Here is a 13,776-nt window from a genome sequence, read left to right as displayed (position 1 = left end):
TCTTCTCGTACTGTGAGAAGAGACATAGCTATCAGTAGGACATAGACCCTGAAGTAATTTATGGTCCTTTTGAAAATTAATATGCACCATTTCGTAATTGCATCTCAGTTCTTTGGTTGGTATAGAACAAAACTTTAACCAGGGAGTTAGCTTACGGGGTTCACACTCACATTTCCAGATGCAGAGAAAGCTTTGGTGTTGTTCCTTCTCTTTTACTTCTTTTCCCCTTCCTTTGGTTGCATGTGTTTGAAGACCACTGAAATGTCTTCTTGACTTCCTAATCCTAAAACATTTCTAAGAACCCTGGTGTAGCTCTGTGTTGTTCAGGAAGGAAACACAGGTCTTACAGTGCCCTCCTCACTGCAGGTGCTGCAGTTCTTGCATCCAGTGAGATCTGTGGTCTTGTGGATGTTAGTTACTGTAACAGTCTGGTTAGCTAGCATTTGTTATTGCTTAGGACATGTGGGATGTATTCAACACGGCAACTCACTGTTATTAACAGCGCTCAGCCCCCCTTGCGAAGGCGTGTGCTAATTCATGGCTGCCCTGCTTCCCTTTCTGGGAAATAATTCTGAAAATGGAATGACAAATAGAAACCTGGATCAAGACAGTCTCAAAACATGTGTAGGCATCCAGTCCAAAGTGTTTTCAAACATATATTGATTTTCCAACTCTTTTTTTCTCCTTATATATGCCTCAATTCATTTCCATAACTTTACAGTTCTGCAGTTGCTTCTCTTATGGTTCAGCAGTAACAAAACATTGTTCCCCATAGCCTTGAAAATGGAGCAAGCATACTCATTCTACAGCAAAGAGCAATGCAATTGTATTTCTTCCTAATTAACTATACCCCAGTAGAAAAATTCGTGGAATAATAATGTAGGAGAAAATTGGTCATTTTACCTTTGTATACGGTTCACTGTTTTTCAGAAACTGTGCATTTATTTAGATAGAAGCCTATCACACAGATTGTGTTTAGTTCCTGTTCGTGTTATGGTTCTTCTGCAGTGGTTTGTGAAGAGTTAATGAACATTACAGTTTTTCATGCCATACAGCTCTGTAACTTGCACAGTTCTGTCTTACAACAGCAGAAGGTGTAAATGATGTTTAAAAGCAATCTGTTGATCTTTGCCTCTATAACTGAATGTATAACTGATTAACCATTTATTAAACCTTTCTACTTATGAGTAGAACAGAAATATAAACAAGTGACCTTTTTATCCTTTTTTGTTTGAGAAAGTAGCTTCTTTATTTATAGAGCTAGTGATGATAACAAAATACAAATTAACTTTTAACAACTGCTTTTCTATTCCCTCAGATTTATCAGAAAACAAGGACTGGATCGGCTTTTCCTGGAATGCGATACCCACATGTGGCGCCTGGGGGACCGGAGGATCCCAGAAGGAATCGCAGTTGATGGAGGGTCGGACTGGTTTCTCCTGAACAGGAAGTTTGTGGAGTATGTCACTTTTTCTACTGATGATCTGGTAACAAAGATGAAGAGGTTTTACTCTTACACGTTGCTTCCTGCTGAGGTATGTGAATTCAAAGCAATCCCTCTCTGTGTTCAAAACTGCAATGTTTGTGCTTGTCCCAAAGATCACTGAAGTCAGAGGGGCTTTCGCCTGATTTCGGTGGGTTTTGGATCATCCCACAGTGGGTAATGAGAATTTTACTCCCATGGTGAGTAAGTCCTTTAGTGTTAGAACAACCTTTGCTGTTGTTTAGTTGCTTTGTTTGTTTGTGGGACTTTTTTTCAAGGAGTGGCTTTGTTTTATACTTTTAAGCCTATTAATCTATTACTGAACAACCAATAATCCAGCTGCCCTTTGCTTGCAAATTGTCCCTCCACAAAGCCTTTGAAGGCTATTAGAGATGGCGTATTGTCTTCATAAGTAGCTTTCCTCACTATTATCCAGCCCTTTTCTTTAAAAATAAAACCCCTACAAACAAAGGTTTATTGTTCCATTCAAAACTCAGCTAGAAGGCATAGTCACAAATCATTTAGATCACTCAGGAATCGCTCTGGCTACAAGTGATGCAGAAGGGGAGTGCACACCAGGACAAGTTTTCATCTAGCATGCGGCGGTGTCAGGAGACGTGCGTTACCTACAAACAGAGCACAGAGCCTGGCGGGTTGGCAGGCTGTGCTACACCTGCCTCAGCAGGTACATTGCTCCCCTGGCTTGTCAGGCTCCGCTCCCAGGGTATGTAGCATGCAGCCATTCCAAGGGAAGACCTGATGACTGTCTTTAAAACAATAATGTCCTTCCTCGCTAGTGGCTCCTGAACATTTTGAGGGATTGATGAGACCTATCTTGCAAATCTGGGTCTATTAGCTTGTGGTGGAGCCCAGTGACTGTCATCTTTTGATAGGGGTTTATTATTCCACACACATGTTGAATAATCTTGCTTTAATCCCATTTCTGTTAAAAATCACCTCTTCTCTCAACTCTGATAACCCTTTCATCCATTATCTAGGAGAAATTTCTGTATCATTATAAAAGGACACAGGGCAATGGGTAATTGGGTAGGGGTTTTTTTTTTTTTCATCTCGCTTGAATGAGAATGGATGCCTTTATGGGTTTAACCAAACAGTTCAAGCATAAAATCCATATTCACTGGGCTGTCATTTAACATTAAAAAGGGTATGGGGATTATTTGGGGGCCAGCCATGCTAATGTTATGCTGGTTATTTATAGGTCTTACTATAGCTGATTTTAAAGACAAGTCACTGCTCCAAAAATCATCTCTTACAGGGCTAAATTTGATCATATTCCATAGCTTCTTTCTACAAGGTTTTCCTTGCAAGATATGTAGCTGGTTTCTTAAAATCACCCTGCCTTCGCTGACCTGTTAACCTGCTATATCAGTCCCCATTACACACGATTTATGTAATAGCTGATATTATGATGATATAATTAGGATAGCCCAATAGGAATTCCTTGCTGCCTTGAGTCAGCAAATAAAGACTTACGATTTCAGACATAATTGAAGGAGGCAGAATGCCCTTCTGGTGCCTGGGGTGAACTGTGTATTTCAGAACAAGGCCATTCAACTAGCAATGCATTTTGGAGTGCCGGAGATAGAGACACCTACAGAAGAGCTGTCTGAGACTATTTTTTTCATAGTAACTGAGGTGATGGTGAAGGTTTGAGAATTGTCTTAGGAAACAACTTGAGGTATATGATTAACATATTGCTCAGGAAAATAGCCCTAAATCTGTTAGACCAGAGGGTAACTTACAGAAGAGAAATAATGGGAATTTCTTAGAATTGCTCATACAGATGAAATAAAAATAAAATAATTGCTGTCACTGGTGGCTTTCCTGGTGTCCTTTGGATTCCCAGTGCCCAAAGCTGGCGTCCTGGTTTCAGCTGGGATAGAGTTAATTTTCTTCCTAGTGCTGTGTTTTGGATTTAGTGTGAGAACAGTGTTGATAATACAGGGATGTTTTCATGACTGCTGAACAGCGCTTACACAGAGTCAAGGACTTTTCTGCTTCTCTCACCACCCTACTAGTGGGGAGGCTGGGGGTGCACCAGGAGCTGGGAGGGAGCATGGCCAGGAGAGCTGACCCGAACTAGCCAAAGGGCTATTCCATACCATAGGGCATCGTGCTCAGTACAGAAACTGGGGGAGTTGGCTGGGGGGCGGATCGCTGCTGGGGCATCGGTCAGTGGGCGGTCAGCAATTGCATCGTGCATTGCTTGTCTTTCTTGGGCTTTATTTCTCTCTTTCTTTTATTGTATTCCTTTTCATTACTATTATTAGATTTTATTATTGTTGTTATATTTTATCTTAGTCATTAACCGTTCTTATCTCCACCCATAAGTTTTACTTTTTTTTTTTTTTTTTTTGACTCTCCTCCCTGTCCCCCTGGGAGCAGGGAGAAGTGAGCGAGCAGCTGCGTGGTGCTTGGTGGCGGCCTGGGGTTAAACCATGACAGCTGGTCATTGCAGAAGTGCAGTTATTCTGCACCAGATTATTGTAGCAAGGCCTCAACTGTATGTTACTACAGTTTGGCTGGGCCTATAGCACGTTGTGATTTTTTTTATGCTCTGTGGAATGCATACATGTAAAGTGCTTTCCATATATGGCAGAACGATAGAGCTTGTTAATTCTGTCATTTCAAAAGAAGTCACCTGCGTTAGGGTCAGGCCCATGGGCTGAAGTGAAGGAGAAAATGGAGGTCTGAGGAGCTGAATGCACTGATCTGTTCTGTCTTTCTTGCAGTCCTTTTTTCACACTGTGCTGGAAAATAGCCCGTACTGTGACTCCATGGTGGACAACAACTTGCGCATCACGAACTGGAACCGTAAACTTGGTTGCAAGTGTCAGTACAAGCACATTGTTGACTGGTGTGGCTGTTCACCTAATGACTTCAAGCCAGCAGACTTCCACCGATTCCAGGTAACTGAAGCAGTCTCTTCTCTGATACCCGCAAAGAAGCTCGCCTTCCTCTGCTGGGGTGTGGAGAGCCAGCTGGCTGCATGGCTGCAGCAGGGAGTGGGAAGGGAAGCTTTTATCCCATCAAGCCAGGTGGAGAAAGAGGTGTGAGGAAGCTCTGCTCTTAATTTCAGGAGAATAAAAGATTGGTTCTCCTGTGTTTTGGCTCTTGAGACTTACTGCTGCGTGGTAAGGTCACAAAGCAGCTCTTTGGACCACTTGGCATTGGTGGATCTGCTGTACTAGAAAGGAAGGAAGCTTGACACATCTCTCACTGTACCAATATTACTTGGTAACTCTTGCGAATTAATTGCAAAGGGTTTTTTCCAAAGTTCCAGCTCAGGTGTTTTCATGATTTCATGAAGCTCCAGGTTTTCATTGTTAAGCAATGTTTTTCATCTTTGAAAAAAGCTTAGAAGTTGACTAGAGTGCCTGCTAGAGGCTTACATAGCACAAGGCAAATCAGTTTTTGTGATTATATTCATCAGCATGGTTATATTTATCTCATGGTTTTGGGGTCAGAATCATGAGATTTCAATCATCCAGGCTTGGCAGGAGTGCCTTAAAAAGTTTAATCGGCTCCTTTGTGTTACAGTTTCCTTAAAGCAGACATGAGAGCAAATGCTTGTGCTCAAGGGTGCACTCGGTCTCAAGACTGTATCTAGCCTGTGTATCTTCTATTAGGAATGAACAACTGCTTGTTTCAAGGTCACCAAATTTGCAATTCCATCCCTGCAGCTCCTCGGGGTTCCCTGCATAAAGCATGTTTGTTCAGGCTTTGTGTGGGATGGGGAATGTGTTACCCTACAGCACAAAAATGATGACTGCTCGAAACAGAGATCTTTTCTTTATTGTGATGTGCTGCCTACCAGGCGCAGTTGAAGTCAGTGACACAGGCACTCACAAAAAGAGCAAATGAGACATTATCTAAGAGAGGCTTTGCTCCCCCAAACACCAATCCCAGGAAAGTCTCCAGCACAGAATAAATGATAAGTTTTAAAAAACATATGCCCGTCTGCAGAGGCTGACCTGCTCCAGACTGGGAAAACAACCCACAACGACATTTCAGAAAACAATCAGGTAAACTAAGCTACAGGGGAATTATAATAGATGTAAAGGCAACTTCTGACACTTGCCTGATGAGAGAGCCCCTCAGATGAACACACGGCACCAGCCGGCTTGCTCACAGTTCCCACGGAGGCACAAAGCAAGCTGCAGAGGAGGAGATCAGAGAGCCCACAGCATGCGCCATCTCAGAGTATAACTGAACATTCTCAAAAGAATTTTTCAACCATCTGGGGCACTTTTGAACTCCTCAGCACCTCAGAACCCATGCTCAAATATGAGCAAGGCAAAACAAAGGCTTTTTAAAAGCTAATGGTAGTTGAGTAGCTTATAAACTGGTAATATACCCAAGATTGCGTCAAGTGCAGAGGAAAAAATCTGTACGGGACCAGTCCGAAGCTGAGAAACCTCTGCCACAGATGGCGCCTCTCCCAGAGTCCTCTTACTACCTTTGTAGCAGCAAATCCATAGCCACAGAATGCTGGTCTGCATCTTCTGAGCCCCTATGCCACAGGATGCTTTGCTCCCTGCCTGACCACTAATAACATGTGCCGGTGCTGTGCCGACTCCAGGCTAATGCGGTGGTTTAGAGAGCGTTCCCCACCCCTCCAGCACTTGGAGAGCTTTCCACAGGAAGGCAGCAGGGGGTCGCTGTTCGTAGGAAGGGATTGGCACGCCTGCGTTTTTGTTGAGTAAATATGTAGTTTTTATCTGAATCTTAATGACACTCTTTATGACAAGTGGTCACAAAGGTGACTTTTTAAGTCGCCTTTGCCCATGGAGAGAACCAGTTCATGACCTCAACTCCAACCCATTGCTTAGGACAAAGTGTCGTGGCTGAAAATGGGAACTCACTGCAGTGTCTTTTCCTTTCATATCACCACAGCAGACTGCCAGGCCAACTTTCTTTGCCCGCAAATTTGAAGCTGTAGTGAATCAAGAGATAATTGGCCAGTTGGACTACTACTTGTACGGCAACTACCCGTCTGGCACACCCGGCCTCCGGTCATACTGGGAGAACGTGTACGATGAGCCTGACGGAGTGCACACCCTCAGCGATGTCGCCCTCACCATGTACCATGCGTTTTCCCGCTTGGGCCTGCGGAGAGCCGAGACATCGTTCCATGCTGCTGGAGACAACAGCTGCCGGTTAGTCTGACTCTGTCTTTCTTTTTCTGGGAGTTTCAGGAGACACAGACTGGACTGCCGAGCGCCGGCGGAGGTTCATCTAGCCAGCTGTGCTGGCTGGAGCATACCATCACAAACAGGGCCAGGCAGCTGCAAGTGTACAGCGCTTATTTCCAGGAGTATTTATGCCCATAATAAAGCATTGGTTTTTCAGGGTTGACATTATGTGACCTGTTTGCTGTACTTTTAAGGAGCTCCTCTCCAGCCTGATGAAGACTGACAGGATCCAGTTGGGCAGCACTTACCCCCCACTGCTACGTTTTCTTGATTAATATACCTGCAGCTCCTAAACCCTGCATGTGACTGCAGCAGAAGTCATGTTCCCTTCTATTATGCTTAACAAAAACAGAGGACAGGATTTCAGAATTAATCTGAACACAGGCAGGTTAATGGTCCGACCTTGTTTGTTCCCCTGGGTGCATATATGCAGTACAGAGAACTACTTGCTCATGCTCGGTTTGCCTGCTTGGTACAGCAGTCTGTGCCAAAAGTTTTGCAACTGGTAGGATCCATTAGTATCAAATAAATAAAATGTATGTATGTATAAAGATATCTCTCTCTCTCAAGTAAAGGTCCTTATTGTTTAAAGGGAAACCCCACCTTATATTCTAGATTCCTTTTTCACCTATAAGTCTAGCAGAGAAGAATTCAGTCTAAAAGGGATTTGAAGGAAGAATTCCTGGAGTTAGACTTTCACAGAAAAGGCTCTCTTCATGGTAAACGTTTGCTGCCTGCAAACACATCTGAAACTGTTTACATTCAAAGCAGAGAGGGTTCATCCTTTACAGCCTTACTTTACAGTCTCTTAATTCCTTCTTCAGAATGTATTTTTTGGACTCTGCCTTTTTTTATCCTAATAGAAAACACATACAGCCTAAGTCAGCAAATACTGAAGACACTCCTTGTGCTTTGATGGATGGAGTTTGCCCCTCTTGTGTTCTCGAGAGGGAACCGAATGCACCTTGACCTTCCTACTTAGTCATGGAAGTGCTGAGCAATGTCCCATTTAGAAAGATGTGGCCGTAAGTGATCCAGATTCCTATTACAGCTTTGCCAGTAAAGGTTACCGGTGCAAAGCGATAAAAGATCAATAACAATTAGATAGAAATAATCACTAGTAGCATGCCTTCCTTATATGAAATAAAGGCAGACCTAGAGAAGTCCTAGGTCATTTGTCCTGCAGAGTGAAGCCAGCAGAGAGGACAGGAGCTATGTATAACCAGCACTGAAATAATTTGACAATTACTTTTGTGCTTATTCTTTTTGCCAGTGTTCTGATGATGATTTATATCAATAATCAGTTTCATTTCTGAGGAGCTTTTCATTGCCCAGGAACTCAAGGTGCTTTTCAAGCTTGCTCAGATTATAGATAGGGAAGCCATGTCATCCACCACTGATTGCAGCTGTCGCCAGGATAAAACATGGCTCCTTTACAGTAGGCTGGAGCCTCATGAAACAGCGCAGGGCGGAATTGCAAACAGTGATACGGAGTGGAGGCTTCATTTTCATACCTACCTGAGCCCCCTCAAAACACTGTGAGTCAACGTCCAATTTATATCACAGAAAGGTGGATAATCCTCAGGTTTATGACTCACATCTCTTCTCTCTTGATACTGTGTTCTCTTTCTAGGTATAGGCATATATATATTTCCTCTTTCCCTCTCATGATTTTGCATGTCTCTAATGTGGTAATGGTAGGGATATATTTGGGCAGAGCACCTTGACAGTATTCCCTTTGCTGTTAGGGCTAACAGTTAGCTGATATTGCAGTCGCCACCCCAGCTCATTTCACACTGCTGCAGGCACTGCAAGAAAAGCCTCTACCGCTTTGGATCACATTTGGAGTCAATCCCATGCTGCCACCCGCAGCGGCCCAGGAGACTTTTATAAGAGAAGCTGCCTTGCACGCTTTTCTAACAAGGGCTAGCTCACAGCCTCAGAAAGCCGTGCCCCCTGCAGACTGCTCTGGTACCAAATTAGATTGCATATCAGCATCTTCAGTGGAAGCAACATCAACGTGCGATTGAGATTTAGTTTATTTCTCTCCATCTCTAGGCATTTTTACTCACTGCTGCCAAGAGACAATTTACTCAGACTATTTCAAGGATATTGTAAATATTTGCTGCTGCACACATATAAAACAGGAGGCCTTAGTATTCGGAACAGAAGTCAGATTGTTGCTGGTATTGGCTGTGTAGCTTTGCTGTGTTTTTTCTCAGTCCATCAGTGCTGGCCCTGTTGTACCCCGCCTTGTTATGTTTATTTCTCAAGCTCTAGAGACTTCCTTCTGGGTGCTGCTGGTTTCATGTAACGGAAGGTCCCTCTTGCTTGACTCCTCTTGGTGCTTATGTCTTGAGATGTAATAACTAGCATGAGAAGTCGGACTTAGCTGACTTAGCTGGGAAGGTGTTATACTGGTTCGTTTTAAATGTGTTGCAAACACACTTCTTTCACAGTTAATGTCAGTGCTGTAAAGTAGCAAAATACTTGATTTCAGAGCTATGAATAACATGTTTTAAATTATTTATGCATCCATATGTACACAAACATCATTACAGATGTTTCTGAGACTATAGCAGACAATTGACCATAAATGCCAATTATTTGAAACCATGACTACAATGTCTTTAAATCCAAACTGTAACTGAAGGCTTCCAAATCTCCCAACGAGAGGTTTTTCCTGTTTTTTGACCTTTTTTCAGTTTATTTTTAATTATGAGTAAAAAATCCACGTCAGAAGCAACCTCAAGTCTTTAAGGAATGTAAAGTTTATTTCCTAGAATAAAGGAGACCTAAAATGGGGACCAGATCCTGGTGTTCTTCGCTGCAGTGCCACCCTACACTGCCCCTGGAGCATTGGTTGGGGATCAGATTTATATGCGGGGAATGGAGAGGGGCATCATCTCGCCCGTGCCCAGCCTTGCAGCACCCTCTGCTGTCCCCAGCCTGCTGCTGTCCCACAGCAAGCGAGGGAGGCCCTGCCATTGCCTGGCATCCGTAGGGACTGGCCCTGCTGAAGGGAAAAAAAAGCAGACCACCTGATTTGGAGCAATAGGCACATTTCTTGAACATCGCTTATCCTGTCAAACAGTGCTGCAGCCTAACAATGTATATCTCTGAGTGACACTTTTTACCCAGAACAGGTAGGAAGGGAGGGAAGTTTTCTCACACTCAGAGGTATCACCTGAAGAGCTTAGTGCTGTGAATATGTTCTAAATGAGCATATATTCTTAGTAACATTTTTTTATGTTTCAGGGTAATTGGAACAGCCTAAGAATATTTGATAATGAGTCATGAACACATTTGAAATCTCTTAATGTACAGTGGTGAATTTTCTAGTTGAAATGAATGCTTCTTAAGCTCCAAGTAAATGGAGATTTCATGTCTCTTGTGTAACTGATGAGCGTCCGCGTGTGCTGTTTTACAGATACTACCCCATGGGCCATCCAGTTTCCGTCCACCTTTACTTCCTTGCTGACCGTTTCCAAGGCTTCCTAATCAGACACCATGCAACCAATCTGGCTGTCAGTAAACTAGAAACTTTGGAAACATGGGTGATGCCCAAGAAAGTCTTTAAGATTGCAAGTCCACCAAGTGATTTTGGAAGGTTGCAGTTCTCAGAGGTAAGTGTTCATAGCCACCCATGCACAATGTCATGAGCCTCTGAAGAGATTGTATACTAATTCAGCAGCCTTTGGAAACTGTTTTTCCATGTAATTTTTAGGTGAGAGTGGCTCTCTAGTGTAATGCACATCCTCTTCATTGAAGGAGATACTGTTGTCAGTTCCAGTCTGTGGTCAACCCTCACTTCTTATGTTACTCTTAGTGTCCTCACTCCCTCTTGTTTTAAGAACAAACTGAAGGCATCTGCTGTTGTAAAAGGGGCTCAGTAATTTAAAAGTTCTGTGACTGTGATTGTTGTGAGTGCTGAGAGAGATACCTGGGAAAAAAGCCATGTTTCTGTAGCTCCAGATGCGAATGGGGATGTGGTAAGTGTTCCTCCCAAGAGTATGATGAAAAAAACCTCATAAAATTAGTGACAGTCAGGCACTGATACCACATGTGAGCAGAATATTGATGTTGTAACATGAAAGAAAATTATCACAGCAGTGGCTGAGTTTTCCCACAAATCCTGTTGCTTCTTCTAGGAATTTGTCTCAGAATCTGACATAAGAGTGTAAAAAATGTACCCTAAAATATATCAGGAAAGTTGACCACTAATAGAACCCGACAACTGTGTTCTGTTTTAAAGATATAACTGTCTGAGCAGTTAATTTCATGATTTTTCTTGTTAAGCCACAAATTTCAATTAAGGTATAAAATTGATTGAACAAATGTGTTCCAGTCATTATGGCTAAGTCCATAAATTACCATCTTCTTGGGCAATTAAGAAATGCCTAGGTAGGATTCAGTGTTTTGGTGTGCATGGCAAATCTATGACACTAATGTGCCATTAAAGAGATGGATGGAAAGTGTGTTTCATTTATCACTGTGTCTGATGGTAGGCTTGCCATTTCATGCAGTGATAAATGGTCATACAAGCTCTAATTCTTGTGATTTGTAGGAGTATTTCTGCTGTTTATTTGGTACTTTTAATCTCACTTTCATCCTGATGCCTGCTCTGGGTCCTTCTTTTGAAAACAACTGGGCTGGCAGCAGGAAGAGTTCTTTCTAATTGCATGAGGAAAAGAAATATATTGATCTCAGTATTCTAGAACTCAGACAAAAATATTCAGAAATACATCTGATTTCATCGCAGCTGTAGGGAGGGAACAAACCTGGAACCAGAATTTACTTGCTGGCCACTTGCCAGGTCCCCCCTGGTCCCAGTGTACTTTTTTTTTCCCCAAAACCAACCCTGCAGCGATGTCCTGCAGCAGCAGTGCTGCGTCAGCCTCCCCTGTTGGGGAAAGTGGTGGCATGTTGCTGGCCTCTTCACTGCACTGTGCCCACAGCTCTGTGGAGTGTGTCGCCCTGCAGGGAGGATCCCCGGATCCCACGGGACTAATGAGCTGCTCTTCACAGCCTCATAGACCACAGCTGGTCTGTAAGCAGTCCTGTAGGAACTGCTGCTGCAGTGAAGTCGTGTGAGTGCAAAGCATGGCAAGGATTTAATCACTGGTGAGCTTTTTTTCAGGCTAAGGAAACATTTCTTCTACCTGAAATGCACAGAAAGAGTTTTGGTGGCAGCTTACTTGTTTTCACTATTTCTTCTTGCATAAACTCTTTAATTGTCCTCTCTTTTCATAGACGATTCATATTTCAAAAGACCAGGAGATACAAAATAAATCATTTAATAATTTCTTAATTGTTTATTTTCCTTTCTGTCTTCCTTTGGCCTGCAGGCATCTCTGCCTGAGCCAAATTATTCTCTCAGTTACCCTGACATAAATCCAGCATTAACCTCTTCAGCTTCAGTGTGGCTGGAAAGCCTCTGATCTGCTACTGCTTATTAAAATGCCACTTCTTTGTCAAAGTCCAGCTAGTGTAAAACAAACTTAGCAGTTCAGTTAAGATGAGGGCATCAATGTTTACAGGTTAAGCACCAAAAAAGAAATTTAAGATTTGTGCTTATTGGGACATACAACTGCTGGTTCTTCAGTGACTTTCACCCCATGATCTGGCAGAAATTTAAAACTGCATGGGACCTTTTTAGCTGGGAACTTTCTTCCCTCTCCCAGCTCACACCAATGGGGCCAGCAGGAAGAGCACGAATATGCTTCATTGAATGTGCTCCGGTGTATTTGTGACCCTGATGCACAACTGAAATTGCAGCGGAGATGATAGGATCTCTCCACTCAGCCCTTCCTGCCCTCTGCTCCTTTGCTTCACAGACTTTGCTTCCTGAGTAGCAGATTTCACCATACTCCATGTAAAGACAAATGATAAAAAATCAGCCAGCAGGACTGCCTAAGGGCCAGTGGGGTTAATGATAGCATTTCAATAGCACACTGCTCCTGCACTCAGTCTTGGGCTGAGTAAAATAAAATAAACTTACAGGAAATCCAAGAGACACGATTTCCAAGCATTGAAACGGCCACACCTCCTAAAATTGACTTGTGCATAATGCACACAGTATGCATCCTACCAGCCTGGGTTCATGACAACTTTTACATGGAGGGCAGAAGACTGATTTGTATAGTACTAAAAGTCTCAGCTCACCATATATCAGTTGAACACTAAGTTCATTTCTGGTCTTGTTAAGACTTGTGATTCATCACAGAGAATAAAATAAACTAGGTGGCAGGCAATTAGTGTGCATTGTGTGAACCTAATGGTCCTGTTTGTGGTGAGCAATGAGACACAAACCCATAATCAAGGCATAATTTATCTTGGGAAAATTTTATCTTGGGACTGAACAGAGATAGAAACAGGAGTTTAAGCCAATGAGAGAGTTCCAGCTTTCCAAACATATCCTGTGCACAGTGCCTGCTCTTGAAGCCCAAAATCATGGTGATTAAAATAATGACGTGGAAAATGTCAGTTTCTGTGCTACATCCCTTTATAATTTATCAGGTATTCATTATTGCTTGATTCCATCCCATACTTTGTGTATTCCATTTGAAAGTGAAAGCCTACTTACAATGTTTTAAGGGGCTATGAAAAATATTATAGGACTGTAGTATCTCTTGGCCTGTAAAATCAGACATCTCAGTAACTGGGAACTCAGCTGTGTAGAGTTCAAGGGAAGACATATAAACCTCTAACTAGTGCTTTAAGTAAAATTCCTTTTAAAATACTGTTCTTCTAAAATCAGCTTGTACTGTAAGCTGTGCAGCATGGAAAAGTACGTCCCCCAGCTGGAAACTGGACATAAAGGGCAGATCCTGTAAAGAGGTGTGTGCAGCTCCCTGCCCTTCCCTTCCCTAAGGTGCCTGTGGTGCACAGCCCCAAGCACTGTCAGCACCTTGTCTTGGTCTCAGCCCTGGCTCTGGGGCATGCAGGGTCTTGCAGGGTGCCCAGGTGCCTTGCCTTTGTGTTGCCGAGGCCCTGCTCTGTAGCAGTGTTTTCTTGTTGGTTTTGTGATGTTGTCTTCATGGACCTGCACACCCTGACAGTGGTGTTGTGACAGGC

At 43.0% G+C, this 13,776-nt stretch overlaps 1 protein-coding gene across 1 annotated transcript in view; it reads left to right on the top strand.

Annotated features, from left to right (window-relative positions):
- XYLT1 (xylosyltransferase 1) overlaps positions 1 to 13,776 on the top strand; it is a 204,471-nt gene that overhangs the window by 172,897 nt on the left and 17,798 nt on the right. The window contains exons 6-9 of the mRNA XM_074885941.1: positions 1,319 to 1,535; positions 4,237 to 4,413; positions 6,401 to 6,663; positions 10,130 to 10,325. Of these exons, the coding sequence (XP_074742042.1) occupies positions 1,319 to 1,535; positions 4,237 to 4,413; positions 6,401 to 6,663; positions 10,130 to 10,325 (853 nt within the window). The remainder of the gene's footprint in view (positions 1 to 1,318; positions 1,536 to 4,236; positions 4,414 to 6,400; positions 6,664 to 10,129; positions 10,326 to 13,776) is intronic.

The sequence above is a fragment of the Strix uralensis genome, chromosome 16 (assembly GCF_047716275.1).
Source record: "Strix uralensis isolate ZFMK-TIS-50842 chromosome 16, bStrUra1, whole genome shotgun sequence".
Taxonomy (NCBI): domain Eukaryota; kingdom Metazoa; phylum Chordata; class Aves; order Strigiformes; family Strigidae; genus Strix; species Strix uralensis.
This window is presented reverse-complemented; position numbering and strand designations above follow the sequence as displayed.